The 17,620-nt window shown below is 44.3% G+C and overlaps 1 protein-coding gene and 1 long non-coding RNA gene across 4 annotated transcripts in view; one reads left to right on the top strand and one right to left on the bottom strand.

The window, feature by feature from the left end:
* The window catches only part of TEK (TEK tyrosine kinase, endothelial), a 108,828-nt gene that overhangs the window by 62,977 nt on the left and 28,231 nt on the right, over positions 1-17,620 (top strand). For all 3 annotated transcript variants that reach the window (XM_005884899.2, XM_014532293.1, XM_014532294.1), the window contains exons 7-11: positions 3,482-3,610; positions 6,255-6,406; positions 7,971-8,115; positions 11,742-11,903; positions 13,673-13,807. In XM_005884899.2, the coding sequence (XP_005884961.1) occupies positions 3,482-3,610; positions 6,255-6,406; positions 7,971-8,115; positions 11,742-11,903; positions 13,673-13,807 (723 nt within the window). The remainder of the gene's footprint in view (positions 1-3,481; positions 3,611-6,254; positions 6,407-7,970; positions 8,116-11,741; positions 11,904-13,672; positions 13,808-17,620) is intronic.
* On the bottom strand, positions 1,075-13,736 carry LOC106724538. The gene is made up of 3 exons (XR_001360357.1): positions 13,723-13,736; positions 9,777-9,784; positions 1,075-1,157 (listed from the first exon to the last, which is right to left on the bottom strand). It is a non-coding gene; the product is annotated as an uncharacterized LOC106724538 (long non-coding RNA).

Below are 17,620 nucleotides of genomic sequence, written 5' to 3'. Positions count from 1 at the left end.
ATGTATTAGTTAGAGCTGTTATGATTCCCAGTCTTGGTAGAATGGTCTTATGTAGTAGGTGTCCCATGGGACTCAGTGTTGTATTCTCCTTGATTACCTGATCTTGGTGCTCCAGAAATGTCTCTTGTGTGGGTTTTGTGGGTCCTCCTGTTGTAATTGAGTCTTTATTGCTATTGGCCCATTCACCTGTGGGGTTGACCCTCAGGCTGGCTGACTGAAGATTGACCTCAACCACACTATAAAGGCTGTTATGCAGGTGCTGCCCACATGAAGTGGAATTTGCTTCAGCAGGGTCTGGTGCCTGCCAAGATCTCCCTTTGGATTGGCTGCTCGTGAAGCTAATTGGATCTTGTTCTGATATTGTCTAAAGCTGACCAGTGTGTTGGCTCTGGGCCTTTTGGTAGGGACTCTGGTCCAGGCCAATATCAGGTGCTTCCTGTGGCCCTGGGCAACCTGTTTGGAGCTACAAAATGACCCACAGTTTGTGGCTACCTCTGAATATATTCTTTCTGATTGGTGTTTCAGAATTCTTAGGATATATTCCCATGCTGTTCCCCACAGTGGCTGCACCAGTCTGCATTTCCACCAGCAGTGATTCAGGGTTTCCTTTCCCCCACATTTTCACTAGCACTTGTTGTTTGTCGACTTATTGATGGAACATTTAAGCCATTTACATTTGAAGTGATTATTGCTAGGTTTGTATTCTGAGAGGTGTAAGGTGATATCTCATTGTGCTTAGGGTTAGGGCTGCCTCTGCTGTGTGCAGAAAGGATCAAGCTGTGCACCAAGGCTGGCTTTTACCAGCACTGGGCCTGGTGGCAGGTCAGCAAAAGTCCCAAGGCACCCTAAGATTGGCCTCTGCTTGCTGGCTGCCTGCTAGCTCAGTCACTGCAAGGGCCTCTGGCAGTACTCAAGCTGCATGAGTTCAGTTCTCCAGGTAGTCACCAGGTAGGGGTGAGTGGTATTCACCAGATTGATACAGGTTCAAACTCATTGCCAGTACTGGGTCTGAGGTCACTCAGCAAATTTTCCAGGGTGTACCAAGTCTAGCTGTCACCCACTAGGTGCTCACACACCTTTGTGGTGGGGGTGGTCTCATGGAGTCATCACGGTGAGGCCAGCAGAGTTCATCAGGCCCAGATAGACCAAGATTTGGCCTCATGAAGGGAGGGCTCTGCACTAGTTGGGTGTGTGAGGGAAAATGGCTTCTGTCCTAGAGCCACACAGCTCAGTCTGCCTGGAGCCGGAGCTCAATAGGGCAAGGTCGCTGGGAATCAGGATGATGGGGCTGGTTGATTTCCTATGATGTGGAGGTATTGTTCAGTGTTGGGGGAAGGCGGGAGGAGTGATGCCCACCACAAAGCCACACAACTCAGTCTGTCTCAGATTTTGTCCAGACCTCAGCAGGGCAGGGCCTACCATGAGTTGAGAGGGTGTGGCCACCTGTAGTCCACAGGGCGGGGCTAGAGGATTTCCCATCAGGGAAGGCACCAGTTAGTTTCATGGGAAAGTGGGGGGAGTAGCCCTGCCCCAAAGCCACACCACTCAGTCACTGACACACCCGTAGTCTGCCCAGACCTCTACACTCTGGCCTAGGCAGCTGACTCCAGTGCAGGCAGCAGACTCCTTACTGGGGTATGACCTCGGCAGGGTCGGGGGACAGGGAGCCCAAGTGTGGGGTTATTGCATTCCCCTAGGCCCGTGGTCGGCAAACTGCGGCTCGCGAGCCACATGCGGCTCTTTGGTCCTTTGAGTGTGGCTCTTCCTAAGCCTTAGGAGTACCCTAATTAAGTTAATAACAATGTACCTACCTATATAGTTTAAGTTTAAAAAATTTGCCTCTCAAAAGAAATTTCAATCGTTGTACTGTTGATATTTGGCTCTGTTGACTAATGAGTTTGCTGACCACGGCCCTAGGCTAATGCCATAAGGAGGGGAGTGCTCCACCATACAAGACAGATGGTGTCTGGGGTGCAGCAGAGTTATTCAACACAGGGTTCTGGGCAGTTGTCCTCCAGGTGTTCTCCCCAGAGCCATAAACCCCAGCTCTCTTCCCAGAACTCCAGCTTGCTCTGATCTCCCTCCGCCTGAGCCCAGGGTGAGTGGCTGTGAATGAGATTGTGTGTGTTGGCTCTTTAGGAGGATGCCTGGTCTCTAGCGGACACTGTAGCTCCCTGGAAGACAAACCCCCCCGATTTTAACAGCCAGGTTTTATGTTGGTGTCTCTTCCCAGCTCTGGTGCTCTGGGCTATGGAGCCCAACATGGAGTTGAGACCCCACACTCCTCAGGGGGAACCTTTGCAGCTGAGGTAGCCCTCCAGCCTCTCAGCCACTGCCCATGGGTGTGGGGGACAGCCTTTTTTGTATCTCCACCCTTCCTACCAGTCTTGATGTGGCTTCTTCGGTAAATCCTTGGTTAGAAGACTTCTGTTTCACTAGTCTTCAGTTGGTTATTTAGGTTGATTGTTCTGTATTTTTGTTGTAATTCCAGTTTGGTCCTGGGAGGAGGTGAGTGTAACATTCACCTAGTCTGCTGCCATCTTGGATCCTCTTTTGGCTATTTTTTATAGTTTCTATGTCTATGCTGAGATTTCTCATTGTTTCACTTGTTGTGAGCATATTTTCCTTGATCTCACTGAACATAATGATGACAGTTGCTTTCCAATTTTTGTCTACCATTTCTAACATCTTTGATAATTTGGCCTCATGAAGTTATCAAGGTTGGTCTTTGTTTATTTTTTCTTATGTTGAGTAATTTGGACTTGTATCTTGGACACTGTAAATGTTACATTGTGGAGACTATATTCCTTTGAGGAGTGTTGACTTCATTTTAGCAAACTATTAACTTGGTAGGACTAAAACGGAAAACTCTGACTCTTAGTCATCAGCTCAAACTCAGTTCAGTTCTTTTATTCTTAGCTGGGCAGCTTTGAATCTGCACTTAACATGTGTGGTTCAGGGACCAGCCAAAGATTTGGGAGTTTGCCTTTCTTGCTCCCCCTTTCTAGATTTTCCCTCTCACTTTCCAATGGCCATGGTTGTCCTGACTGTGTCTTCTTGTTCTTCAGGTCAGTAAACTACAGGTTTTCTTTGGAGTTTAGTTTCCCTACTTGGTATCGACTGTACCCAGCCATTAGACTAAAAGCTTAAAAATGGGAAACACCTGATTCCCATCTTCCAAATTTTAATTCCCCTTTAGAATCTGTCTGGTTCCAACTCCCACTCTTCATTGCTTTCAGGTAGTTTTTTTTAAAATATAGTTATTATTTATAAGAAGGGTGACCTGGTAAGAGCTTGTTCAACTCTCATAGAAGCAGAATTTCCTAACCCCTTAAGTTCCTGGTAATTCAGATAAACAATGCAGATAAAACACATGCTACTTTAAATGAGTTGATTGGAGAGAAAATGAAACTAGCCACCTACAGCCTGAATGTTTTCCTTCTCCTGTTTCAGCACTGGTTTTTGATGTCTTTGTTTACAGCATGCCAGCCTGGGTATTATGGGCCAGACTGTAAGCTCAGGTGCAGGTGCACCAATGGGGAGATCTGTGATCGGTTCAAAGGATGCCTCTGCTCTCCAGAACGCCAAGGGCTCCAGTGTGAGAAAGAAGGTAAAGCAAGGTAACACTGTAGTCATAGCAACGTTCAGCACATCTGAACCAAGGTTTCTGGAATCATTCTTGCCCCCAAAGCACAAAATTCTCAAACCAATTCTGTTTCCATCTAAAAGTTGGACCTAGGTTTTAAAGGAAAGCTTTCTGATTCTTTTCTATGGACCTTTATACTGGCTCTCATCCTTTTTTTTCTTTTTCTAGAAATAAATCATGTGCTCTTTATAGCACATTAAGTGATAACTGGCCAGCTGACAGCTCTGCCTATCTCTTCTGCTCCCTCCTCTGGGACCAGCCTTTTCTCTAGATATACACAACAGGGAAAAACTACTTTAAAGGGATTTAGACAAAGGATTTTTTTTAAAAAGATATAAAAAATAGAAAAGATTACCCTCAGAATGAAATGGTAAATAATTCTAGTTAAGAAATTACCTGGAACAGAGGTAAGCAAACACTAAGCCATAGACAAGAGCTACTCCACTATTTTTTTAACATCTTTATTGAGATATAATTTTTATACCTTAAATTTATTCCCTTAAAGTTATTCAATGGCTTTTAGTATATTTATGGATTTGTGCGACCATTGCCATAATTTAAGTGTAGCATATTTCCATCATGCCAGAAGAAATCTTGTACCTGTTAGCAGTAACTCTCATTCTTCCCTCCTTCCAGGCCCTGGTGACTATTAACTTTCTGTCTGTACAGATTTGCTTATTCTTGACTGGTTAGACCAGTTATACTATAAGTGAGATCATACAGTATGTGGTCTTTTGTGGCTGGCTTTTTCACTTATCATACTGTTTTTGAGTTTTATCTGTGTTGTAGCATATATCGGTACTTCATTCCTTCTGAATTGCCCCTCCATCTGTTGTCATAAAGAAAACTATTGGAACACAGCCACACCCATTTGTTTACAAGATATGGTGTATGGCTGCTTTTACACAAGTTGAATAGTTACCACTGAGAACAGATACGGGGGAAATACCAACAGTTGTTTTCTCAAAGGCTTTAGCTTGTCAGCTTTATACTTTCCCTTCTGTCCCCAGCGTTTGGACGTTGTTACAAGGCAGGAACCTGGGAGGGTCTAGCTAGGGAAGGAAATGCTCTGGGCTACTAGAGGAATGGATTGAAATGGAGAACTAAGAAGCTTTAGGAGTTGAATTTTCTATTTTACTCCTTCCTTTCTGTTCTCAGGCTGATGTTGCAAAAGGTGTGAGAAATCTCAGCCCTAGATCCAGACCCTCAGCTTCCAGAGAGCAGCCCCCTTTCATTAACACACACCCTCCCACCCTCCACCTGAACATCCAGCTTCACCTGCATCCAACTGCAGCAAATGCAAGGGACAGTGAAAGAAAGAAATGGTTTAGGAGTGTCAAAGCACTTTTTAAAATTCCTACATAAGGAACTACTTAAGCTGAAAAATTTAATGAGCTTTCCAACCTCTCTAAGTCTACAGATATGTCAAGGACTTACCTCTGTAGTCATAGGCCCTTTTGTCTCCTGCTCCACACACTTTACCTGTTTCTTTCTAGGCCTGAGAACTAGGATATTAATATAAAATGTCACTATTGACGTGTTTACCATGACCCCACCTCTCCCACCACTGAGATGAAGCAGCGTATGAGTGATGACTGCTCTTGGGCACCTCCATCTCCTAGTAAAGAATGGGTTGAACTGTTTTCAACCACGTCTCGCATTTAATTACAAGTGGTCCAAGGTTCTCCAAGATCCTAGAGTTCAGAATAAAGCTGTTATATTTCAGGATTGTTCATTCTCTACTCTGCAGGTATTAGGCAAGGAATCCTGATGTCTTTGTTGTAACCAGAGGAATATTTTCTTCTTTCAATATTAGAAGCAACATTTTTTGATTTGGCTGTTGACTATACTTTGATCTGGGGAGGGTTATATGTTGCTTTACTTCTTGCATATAACTCTGCCTATTATTTTATTTATTTTTTTAATCCTCATCCGAGGATATTTTTCCATTGATTTTTAGAGAGTGTGGGAGAGAGAGGGAAAGATAGAGAGAAAGGCACATTAATTGGTTGCCTCCTGCATGCGCCGGGACGTGCAATTGAGGTACGTGCCCTTGAATGGAATCGAATCCAGGACCCTTTGGTCTGAAGGCTGACACTCTATCCACTGAGCCGAACTGGCTAGGGCAAAATCTGCCTATTATTAATCACCTGCCACTTGAAGACTTCCCAGTCAATGAGACATCTCTCACATATCCAAACCAATGTTCCTGGTGTTGATCAGCAGAATCATGGGGTTGTTTGCTGAATGGAAGAACTAGTTTTTGTTCTTATAAAAATTCTCTTAAATAGCAAGAAAGAGGCTGAAAAGTAAGGGCAGGGGATGTATTTCATTGGTGCACTGAGGTAGCCCAGCATTATGGGTAGCCAGTGTGGGCTCTGGATCATCAAGATCTGAGTTTGAATCTGGGCTCTGAGCCTCCCTCTCATCATCTATAAAGTGAGCACCACAATAGGACCCACCTCACAAGTTTTTATGTTATGAGAAAACAATATAATATTTGGAAAGTTCTTTCCTGGGTGTGACCTGCTAAATGGAAGCTACTTTTATTATTACTATTGCCGTTGTGTTAAAGATTGGATTTCACAGTGCTGTTTTATTCATCCAGGCAGGCCAAGGATGACCCCAAAGATAGAGGACTTGCCAGATGATATAGAAGTAAACAGTGGTAAATTTAACCCCATCTGCAAAGCGTCTGGCTGGCCACTGCCTGCTAATGAAGAAATGACCCTGGTGAAGCCCGATGGGACAGTGCTCCATGTAAGAGTTATTCTTTTTTTAAAAAATATTTTATTGAATTTTACAGAGAGGAAGGTAGAGGGGTAGAGAGTTAGAAACATCGATGAGAGAGAAACATCGATCAGCTGCCTCCTGCACACCTCCTACTGGGGATGTGCCCGCAACCAACGTACACCTGGGATCTTTCAGTCTGCAGGCTGACGCTCTGTCCACTGAGCCAAACCAGTTAGGGCATAAGAGTTATTCTTAATCTGCCCTCCTGACATCACTAGATACTTTCAGTGTAGTAGTCACCCTGCCCAAGGCTGGATTCCACTTAGGGCTTGCATCCCCCAGGCTAGGATGCTGTTAGCTTTGACTCCGGACAGACCTGTTCCCACATCTGCGGCTCTATCCACTGAGCCAAACCAGTTAGGGCATAAGAGTTACTCTTAAACTGCCCTCCTGACATCACTACATACTTTCAGTGTAGTAGTCACCCCGCCCAAGGCTGGATTCCACTTAGAGCTTGCATCCCTCAGGCTAGGATGCTGTTAGCCGGACAGACCTGTTCCCACATCTGCAGTTCAGAAACCAGGATCCACAGAATCCCTGAGGTCGGGAGGCATTCCTCGGGTCTCCCTGCCCTTCCCTCTCCCCTCACTGATGGTGCTCACCGCTGGCTATGGCGCTATGGCAGCTGTTCTTCTTTGCTGGAAAGGACCAAGCTACTTTTTCCATACCTTTCCCCTTTCTCTCCCAACATCCCAAATTTCCCTGTGTCACAAATGATCCCCAGGACGTTGGTGTATTTTCTTAGCTAATTTTTTAAAAAAACAGTTATGTTTTATGTCTCTCAAAGATGACTGAAAATCAACTTAGCAGGAAGGCAGTGACCTCGTAGGGACGTGGCTATGTACTCGTACAGAACACGCCATTGCCAATGTCCAGACGCCAGATGCTCCTGATCCCACTCAAACAACCCGTTAGGTAGTAGAAGCCAACGGACAGCTTCCCAGCTCTTGTTGGCCTTTCCACCAATCATGGGAGCAACAGCTACTACCTAGTGAGGGCCAACCATACGATCCACCTTCTAATTGAACATCACCTGTCCCTTTCTGCAGAAGTGGGAACTGGCTGGGTGAAGTTTAGTAACCAAGGAACTGGGCACAAGTGGCAGAGCCGGTATGTGGACTCAGAGCCCTGGCTTTTCCCACACGACCACACTTGACAGCCCTCGCACCCTTTGGGAAGCCATGGTATCCCTCTCCCCCTGCCATCTCTGTATTGGACCAGAAAGCAGCAAATGTTGCCAGAAGCAGTGTAAGAGGAATTAGACTGCTTGCTTGTAACTATTTACCCCACACGCCCAAACACACAAATACAACCAGCAGGATCTGTGAGGGCGTCAATCCAATATAAACTCTCGGGGCTACTACAATAGCGTTGGAAATGGGCCAGTGATTATACAAGCCTTGCACTGAACTTCTTAATCTCTCCTAGAAAACTTCTTATTAAACAATGAGACGGGGTCAGTGTTATGAACCTTTGTGTTTACGCCTCCCTGGAAGCTTTGATTTTTTTTTTTTGTATTTGACCTTTCCAGCCAAAAGACTTTAACCACACGGGTCACCTGTCAGTGGCCACCTTCACCATCCACCGGCTGCTGCCCCCTGACTCAGGAGTCTGGGTCTGCAGTGTGAACACCGTGGCCGGGATGGTGGAAAAGCCTTTCAACATTTCTGTGAAAGGTAAGCTCCGCGTCCAGAGGAAGAGCTTGTATCCTTGAAGCTTTGTTTATGTTTCGCTGGGTGTTGCTTCCAGATAGGAATGTTATCTGACCGCTAAAATGTCTTTTTGGATCTTTCCCAGGATACTAAGTCTTTACAGTTTTGTTTTGTTTTTATGTGCAGGAAAATGGAAAGGAAGGATTAAGTATATGACCTTCGGGGTCACATAGCCCAGGGATTGATTTTTGTCCCTATTATCTAGTCACTGTGTGTGTGCACCTGGGAAAATGAATTAGCCTCTTCTTTTTTTGTGTGTGTGAATGAAGCTTAGTTTACCTACATTTCTGGGTTATTGCGAAGGTTTACTAGATATATAAAACACTCGGAATTGTGTCTGGTACAAAGTGTCTGGTCATGTTTATATTTCATCAAAAGCTTCATCATTGTTGTGACTTCTGACTCCCTACTCATTGTAAAGCATTATTTGGAAATTTTTGAGAATTATGCTATTGAATGAACATGAATGATTTTTTTCACATATTCAGTGTTGTATGTCTTCTGCTATAAATTTGTCTTTCAAAATTCAAATTAATCTATGGGGGTGTATGTACATTTGTAGCTTGAGGAGAAGAAATAAAGTGAAGGCAAATCCCAGGTAGGTTGGCTGGTATACATGGATACAACAAGGAGTCTTAAATATGGAAGTTATTTATGAGTCCATTTAGACAAAAGTACCCAACACTCTTAAGTATATATTCTTGGAAAGGCAGTGAGATAACTGTTTCACCACCTGCTTCATCTTATTTAATCTTTATAAGAAATTTATGCAATAGATATTGTTATCCCCACTTTACCAGTCAGGAACCAGGCTCAGAGATTTAGCTAACTTGTCTAAGATAGTACGTCTGCTAAGCAACGAATCTTAACTTTGAATCTGGGTTTCCTGACTCCAAAACCTTCACCATTTTGCTTTGTGAGTCTCTTGAATTACAGACGAGGAAGCAAGATGACCAAGGTTGATTTCTATTTGATTCACTTCATTACTTGATTAGGAATCTTTAGGAGAACCAAGAGGTAATTTCTATAAATGAAATGAATGTAAACATAATCTTTTATTGTTAAAAGGCCAATCATAGCAATACCACAAACAGAGCCTCATAGATTTGGATTCTCTTCCCAGAGAATCCATGTAAACCACCTCAGAATTCTCAGTATTTTTTGGATTACTGGACAAATCCCAAATCTGATTTACTTGGAGTAATCACATTATCAAAACAATTTCTACGTCATACATGTTCTTGGAAGAAAGAAAACAATATACAAACAAGGCAAATTATATCATTGTTTAAGCTTCTTGTCATGTTTGTTATCCAGGGAAAATAAAAATAAGAATGATTAAAAAAACAAACCACATTGCTAAGATTCAGGCGAATCTTATTTTAATGAGAGACATAGCACATGACGTCAGTGCAAGGACGCATCTCTAGTTCCAAGTCACTGATGCCTCTTCACTGCCATGTTGATGGACTTTCATAAAAAGGGAACAGCCGTTGGGTAAAGTTGTCAGTGTCTTTAACCAGAGTATTTGTAGAAATAGATACTAGGCTTTATTACCAGAGGACAAATTGGTACGACGACTCTGGCAAACTGGCACTATATACTAAAGCTAATCCTACACTTACTCTGTGACCTGGCAATTTTACTCCAAGGTATATGCTCAAAAGACATGTGTGCATATGTTCAAAACAGACATCTGCAAGAACGTTCCAAGCAGTTTTATTCAGAATAGCCCCAAACCGAAATTAACCCAAATGCCCATCACCGTTGGAAGGGATAAGTAGGTTGTGGAGCATTCATGTGTATTATTTTGCTAGGGCCGCTGTAACAAAGGACCACCAACTGGAGCCTTAAAAGACAAAAATTGATTTCCTCACAGTTCTGGAGCCTGGAAGTCCAAGATCCAGGTGCCAGCAGAGTTGGTTCCTTCCGAGGCCTCTCTCTTAGGCTTGTAGCTGGTCTCCATGTGGTCTTCCCTATGCATGTGTGTGCATCCTAATTTAATGTTTTTATGAGGACAATTGTCATATTGGATTAGTTGACAAACAGTGATTCAGCACCTGGTGAACAAACCTACATGGTCTGTTTAGAGTCTACTGCAGTGTTTTACAACTTTTTTTTTTTATCATTATTCATTAAGGAGTCCTCTTAGAAATTATTTCCCAAAACTCTACGTCCACCACTATAAAATTTTAATTAACATCACAGATGTACTGCATATCTGTTTATGTACTGTGGCTCTTCACAAGGCCACAAGCCATTGTAATAGTTTATCCCAAGAATTTTCACCTCCTTGGTGGGGTGCTATTGTTCCCACTGAGAATACATGATCTTTGAGAAATGGGGAGATTATGCTGGGTTATCCCGATGGATCCACTCTAATCACATGAGTCCTTAAAAGCAAAGAACTTTTCCTGGCTCTAGTCAGAAAGATATATTACAATAGAAGGAGGGTCAGAGAGATGCAACCTGCTGACTTTGAAGCTGGAGGAAGGGGCCGGGAGAGGAGGAATGTAGGTAGTTTCTAAAAGTTGGAACGAATAAGGAAACATTCTCCTGTAGAGCCTCCAGAAAGAACACAGCCCTGCTAACACCTTGATGTTAGCCCCGTGAGACCCCTGTCTGACTTCTGACCTTCAGAACTGTTAGATAATGATCGTGTTGTTTTCAGAAACCCCTCCCCCGACAAAAGAGAGAGAGAGAATACATAGTCTAGGTCAGCGATGGCAAACCTTTTGAGCTTGGCGTGTCAGCATTTTGAAAAACCCTAACTTAACTCTGGTGCCATGTCACATATAGAAATTTTTTGATATTTGCAACCATAGTAAAACAAAGACTTATGTTTTTTGATATTTTTTTATATATTTAAATGCCATTTAACAAAGAAAAATCAACCAAAAAAATGAGTTCGCGTGTCACCTCTGACACGCGTGTCATAGGTTCGCCATCACTGGTCTAGTGGGAAGATCGACATCAAATAATCACACAAAATCACCAAGAATAATAAGTCCTGAAAATTATAATGAAGCAAAAGTAGAAGTTCTGTGAAAGCCTAGGATAGCCTTTGTGAAGAAGTCACTTTGGAGGTCAGAGTTGAATGATGGGTAAGAGTTAACTGGAGAAGAGTGGGAGGTGGAGCATTCCTTCCCGAAAATGACGTCTATGAAGACTAAGCTGAAAAGGAGCTTGCTGCTGCTTTGTTAGTTGGATGAACTGAACGTTGGTCAGTGGGGCTGGAGGGTATTGGGTGAGGAGAAGAGGAGGCTGGAGAGGAGGCAGGGACTCACTCGTGCAAGGCCTGGCAGGTCATGGTACACATTTTAGGCTTTATTCTAGATGTAATGGGAATCCATTGAAGGGTCTTGAGCAGAGGAGTAATCATATTTTAAGAAAGCGCTTTGTAGATAAAAGGTTGGAGAGGCAATAGCTAAGTGGGGAGATCACAAAGTAGCTGATTTCATGGCATCTGAGCAGAGAGCTCTAAGAGGGTGTTGTTTGAAATGTAAAGGCACGCACCCCCCCCACCCACCTAAGAATAACGATAAAACCCCAAATCTAAGAACTAATCCGATTGCTGAATTTGTGTTTAGTTCTTCCAAAGCCACTGAATGCCCCCAACGTGATTGACATCGGACATAACTGTGCTGTCATCAACATCAGCTCTGAGCCTTACTTTGGGGATGGACCAATCAAATTCAAGAAGCTTCTCTACAAACCTGTCAATCATTATGAGGCTTGGCGCCACATTCAAGGTAAGGTTTGTGGAGGAAAGTTCCCACTGGAGACGTACCAGGAAGGAAAACTATCCCCCAACATAGAAGCCCCTCTCCTGTCTCAGCCCTCTTCCCCTTGGTGGTGGCTGTAGCAGAGGGTTTAGTTTCAGAGTTTGTAGGATAGAGTGTGGGGCCCTCTGAATTTGGGGCCAACTCTCTGAAAGTCGGGATGTGCTATGGAACACGGAACAGACTGCATCGGGAGTGACTGTCTATATCCGTGTTTCTTTTTCAGGCTTCTCTGGCTCTCCAACCCTGTTTTTAGTTACTCTGTCTCGGTTGGTCATGGTGAAAGATCCATGTTTATGCCATAAATATGATAACAGGAAATTCCAGGGTCTACTGGAAAGACAAAGAGACCGAATCTGCTTAAATTCGAGGGTGATTGTTGCTGCTATATTAAGTTGTTTGTTCTTGTTCTCATTTGAGTCTTGCCCTGTCCTGCAGGCTCCAAACGCAGAGATTGTGAGAGGAATTTGGGCCTGAAAAGTTTACGTTGTGGCAGACAGAAAGGCGGGGGGTGGGGGGGGGGGCACAAAGTACATGCTCCTCCCCCAACTTCCTGAAAGAAAAAATAATTCCACAAAGTGTGATCAAATGTCAAAAGTTCATAAAAACACTGTTAATGAATTAATTTGTTAAATTTCTTTTGAAGCACACATTAGAGTTCTGTTTGTTGCATGACGATGTATAATCACCATTTTTGAAGAGGAAGCTGAGCACTATCTGTTGGCGCCGCTGCTTTCATTGTGCCGTCCTGCAGGGAGACCTGGGGGGTCGTGCTGCAGGCAGCACGCACCCTCCACCGCCACCCACCGCACGCGGTGGCCTTCTGGAAAGGGCAAGGAAGTTACAAAAAAGGAGAAGAAAAGGAGGGGCGGGGGTTAGTGCCACTAGTTGATCTGGTTTTGCTGAATAAAGTCATGGAATTAGTACTGAGCTCTTCACATTCTATTGTAGACTCAGCTCAAATTCAACATCTGAGCAAAGGCTGAATTGTGGGGTGGCTATTTCCAGCACCAATGCCTAGATCTTATTAAAAGCATGGTGATAAAAGTTCATCGTCTCTTTTTACAAGTAGACATCCAAAACATGGTCTTCTAAGGACTCTTAGGCACAGCCCACTTTTTCCTTACTGGCTGGAAATTTATCGTCTGGCGAGGCAAGATCTCCCTTCGCAGGGTCTGTGGAGAAGGAGGCTGGCCAAAGCCCACCGCTCAGGAGCAAGCAGCCCGCACACTTGTGAATGGATCTGGGCACCCCAGACCCTTCCTTTGTAATGATGTGGGCCAAGCCACCGCCCCTCATTGTGAGCAAACCCTGAGATTTCTCCTCTGGAAGCTTGCTTGCAATCACTGCCTGTACTGGAAAACAATTGAAATTAAGTTCTTTATGTTATTCTAAATTGAGGTTTTCTCCCCTAAATCAGATTGGTATTCCATAGAGTTGAAGATTGTTGTGATTTTAGAATTTTACTCTACACAGGAAAAGACTAGAGCAGAAATGATTAAGCGACGCAGAGATACCTCTATAACTGTACACACGGCAACCTGGAGTTTTCCTTTGAGAAGCCGTATTTCCCTTATATTAGGAATGGTGAGGCCCTGAAGATGGAACTGCCTCTCCATTTCACTAAGACATTGTGCTTTTAAAGGCCAAACAGTAGTTCCCATCACAGTCGCAACCTGCCAGGTTAGAGAACGTAAAAGGAAGCCAACCTAAGTTTCCTGCACTTTCCCTCTCCTCAGTGACAAGTGAGATTGTTACACTCAACTCTTTGAAACCTCGGACAGAATACGAGCTCTGCGTGCAGCTGGTCCGGCGTGGAGAGGGCGGGGAAGGCCATCCTGGACCCGTGCGACGGTTCACCACCGCTTCCATCGGTCAGTTGGAGCAAACAGCGTTTATGCACCAGCCGGGTGGGAGCGGGAGGAAGGGGAAGGAGGAAGGAAGACCAGGAAGGGTGGTGGTGGGTGAGTGGGTGGGTGGGGATGGAGGTGGAAGGAGTTCGCTTTTGAATGGGTGGGAAAGTGACAGGAAGGGTAGCAACTCGGAGCCAAACCGGCCCTTTATTTGGGCTGCTCACTGCTCTGTCCCCCTGGGGGAGGGGGCCGGTGGCAAGCCACGGGGCCCAGAAGGAAGCAGATGAGCCTTCAGGAAGGCGAGACCTCCCTCAGGAGTTGCGATGTACTTAGCAGCAGCTGAGCGGGGCCCTGGCTGCTGAGTCCTACCAACGGTTTCCTGTTTCCATCTTCAGGGCCCCAGCCAGGCTCCTGCCACATACACGCTTCAGAAATCAAGTTTGTTTACTTTTGAGAAGAATTTTTAATTTTTTCAAAGTAATGCAGGCACACAGTTAAAACATCAAATAAAATGAAAGGCTTTTATCTAAAGAACAGCAGCCCCCACCCCCCACCCCCACCTCCTGGTCCTGCTTCCTATCAGCAGCTGCTTTTACCTCCTGAAGCTGTTTCTTAGAGCCGGCACCTCCATGTTTCTAAATCAGTGGTCTGACTCCCATCAGAATCACCCGAGAGCTTGCGAACACTGATCTCTGGGCCCCACCCCAGAGTTCCCGATTCAAGGGTTTGGGATGGGGAGTGCAGCTCAAGAGTTTGCTCTTCTGGAAAGTGTGCAAGTGGTGCTGGTCCTGGGGCCACGCAGTCTAAGTCAGGGGTGGGGAACATCTGGCCCAGGGGCCGTGTAAGACCCGAGAAATCATTTGGTCTGGCCCTGCCAAGGCATTAAGGGTGAGTTAATTAAATGTTTGACCAAATGTAGTAGGCTAGTTATTAAGTTGATAATTTTGCATGTCTCATGAATGATGTTATAAATATCCAAATGGCCATTGACAGAAAAAAGGTTCCCCACCCCTGATAAGTAATTCATGCAGCAATATTTCTCTTTATTGTTGAGAGAGAGAGAGAGAGAGAGAGAGAGAGAGAGAGATTGATTGTTCTCCTTATTTGTGCATTCATTGGTTGATTCTGGTATGTGCCCCGACTGGGGATCAAACCCACAACCTTGGTGCATCAGGAGGACACTAACCAACTGAGCTACCCAACCAGGGTGCAGTGTTTCTTGATTAACCAACGTTAGTCACTACCTGTTGGCCTTATGTTGTGTTAATTGAAGCCCTTAAATGTGAGAGGTTTCTTTGAGGCTAACTGGGGCTCCAGCTTTCTGCTACCCAGGAGTCCTCCTCTGAAACGCTGGAGTGACCCCTTGTAAAGCTCTCTTTTCCAGTGGTCACTGTGTAGAACCATTGGTGACTATGTCCTGGTCAGCGCTGTCTGGTTTCAAGTTCACAGATGTTTAATTCGTTATTACCTTACAGGGTAAGAATGATCATCTTCCCCATTTTACAGAGTGAAAAGTAGAGTCTCAGGGTGGTTAATAACTTGCCCATGGTGATGTACCTGATGCAGCCCCACACTGGATTTTCAGATCTACTGTTTTTGTTTCTCCAATTATTATTGTTGTTTTTACCTAGGAGCCCAAGGCACCGTTTCTTTATCCCATTTGATAAAGTTGCCTACTTTTAGTCCATTTGCTAAAGGCAGGAGGATAGAGAGTGATTTGTGAGAAACTAGGAGGAACATGTAGTTCTCTTGCAGGGTTGTGCAGCCCTAACAGAGACCCCCCACTCCACACACCCCACCTCGTTTCCATTTGACCAGCAGCATCTTGAAAGAGCCAAACAGGACTCCCGAGCTCCTCTGGCACTTGTAGGAGCATTGCACACGTAAGACATGGTTTCCTGGGAACCCACCAGGTAGTGAACACAAGAAATAACAGCAGAAACTCTTCAAGTTAGATGACAAAGGGATCTCTGTGATCAAAGGGCTCCCTGGCACATGCTCAGGTTGACATGACTCAGCCTTCGGAATATGTTCCAGCCAGGATGGATTCAGAGGTCTCTTGGAATATTTCAAAGAAGTTTTCAAGGGTAGCCGGGAAGGGAACTTTTGAAGGCTCTGTTCCCATCATTTGAATTTTGCTGATGCTTGTTTTTTAATTCATCTGGCAGCTGCACAATTTATGATTGTGTTGATGGATTGATGGAACACGTGGTACAGAGGACAGGTAGGGAGGGGTGAAGGGTAAGCCATGTTCCTGAAGGAAAGAAAAGGGGGAAATGGCCATTTAATGAGTTACTCCTCTGTACCAGGCACAGGCTTAGAAGGTGTACAGGTGTCTCCAAACATCAAGCTTCTGTCTGCTTGGTGATTGTAGGTCCGTCTAACCACTCTGGGTGGCTTATTTTGGAACTTAAGCTTTCAAGATGGGCAAAAGGAGTTGGCGTAATCTACTCTCTCAATTTGCAAAGTTTGTAGAGAAAGGACCAGTAACAATGTTAGCATGATATCAGGCAAGCTGCAGGCACTGCTTGCTGGTTCTCTCTAGTCTGAGAGCAGCCAGAGCTGATGGTGAAAGCCACTCTCCCAGTGAAGGGAAACAGACCTTCCCTCTCACTTCTAACCAACAGAGCAGTATTTCTCAGCCTTTTACTTTTAATTTTTTAATTATTGCCCCCCTAAGGAGATTTTAGATATTTTTTGTTCTTAGGAAAAATGGCTATTTTGTCCCAATGTCTCCCCTGCCATAAATTTTTAAAATGTTTTTTTTTAAATATATCCTTATTGATTTCAGAGAGAGAGAGAGAAACATCAATGATGAAAGAGAATCATTGATCAGCTACCTCCTCAAGTTCTACTGGGGATATGAAGCCTGCAACCCAGGCATGTGCCCTGAGTGGGAATTGGTTCATAGGTTGACCCTCACCCCCCGAGCCACTTCGGCCGGGCCCTGCCATGAATTTTAATACAGTAAATCTGTTTGTAGTGTAACGTGGCCCTTCATAAACCACGGTAATATCTAAGATTTTCTCACACCCTAAGAGCCAGTTTTTGCCCCCTTCGGGACACTAATAAATACATGAATTCGAGGATCTCTATTCTATGTTTTGAAAATAATTTATATCTGAAACTTAAAAATCAATTTAGTATTGTTAACTGAAAACACACAGATTCCTCTTCTTTCCACTGACACATGATAAGACATTTTAAGAAGGAACGGGGTGGCGGTGGGGGGAGGGGAGGAAGGGAGAGAAGAAGGTCATGATGATGGAGCATCTAGCACATTCTAAGCATTTTCAACCCATTTTCTCATTTATTCCTCCTGAGTCTGGAAGATGGGTATTTTCATTTTGGGTTACATGTGAACTTGGAGAGGTTGTCAGTTTTCCCAAGGTCACAAGACTACAGTGGCATGCTCTTGTCTCTTTGATTTCAAAACCCACATTGTTTCCATTCTCTCGCCTCTCTGGTGGCCCAGGTTCTTGTGGGTAGTTATGGCTGGGCAGCATGTGCTGGGATCCCTTGCCTTTATGTGATCAGAGCAGGGCTAGCCTGGCCCTGCCACCACAGCTGCTATGTCTGAAATGCTCTGTGTTGAGAGGAAGTATAGTAATTCCAAAATTGCTTTAAAGTCTGTTGCTCAAAATGGTAGGGGAAATACTCACCTACAAACCCATAAACTTGGCAAATCCACTGTTTTCATGTTTAGCAGTTTCCTTCTTATCTTTCACCAATTGTAGACATGCCTTTTTCAAAGTTGCAATAGACTTTTTTTAAAAAATATATTTTATTGATTTTTTACAGAGAGGGAGAGGGATAGAAAGTTAGAAACATTAA

This window comes from Myotis brandtii, unplaced genomic scaffold (assembly GCF_000412655.1).
Source record: "Myotis brandtii unplaced genomic scaffold, ASM41265v1 scaffold871, whole genome shotgun sequence".
Lineage (NCBI taxonomy): Eukaryota > Metazoa > Chordata > Mammalia > Chiroptera > Vespertilionidae > Myotis > Myotis brandtii.
This window is presented reverse-complemented; position numbering and strand designations above follow the sequence as displayed.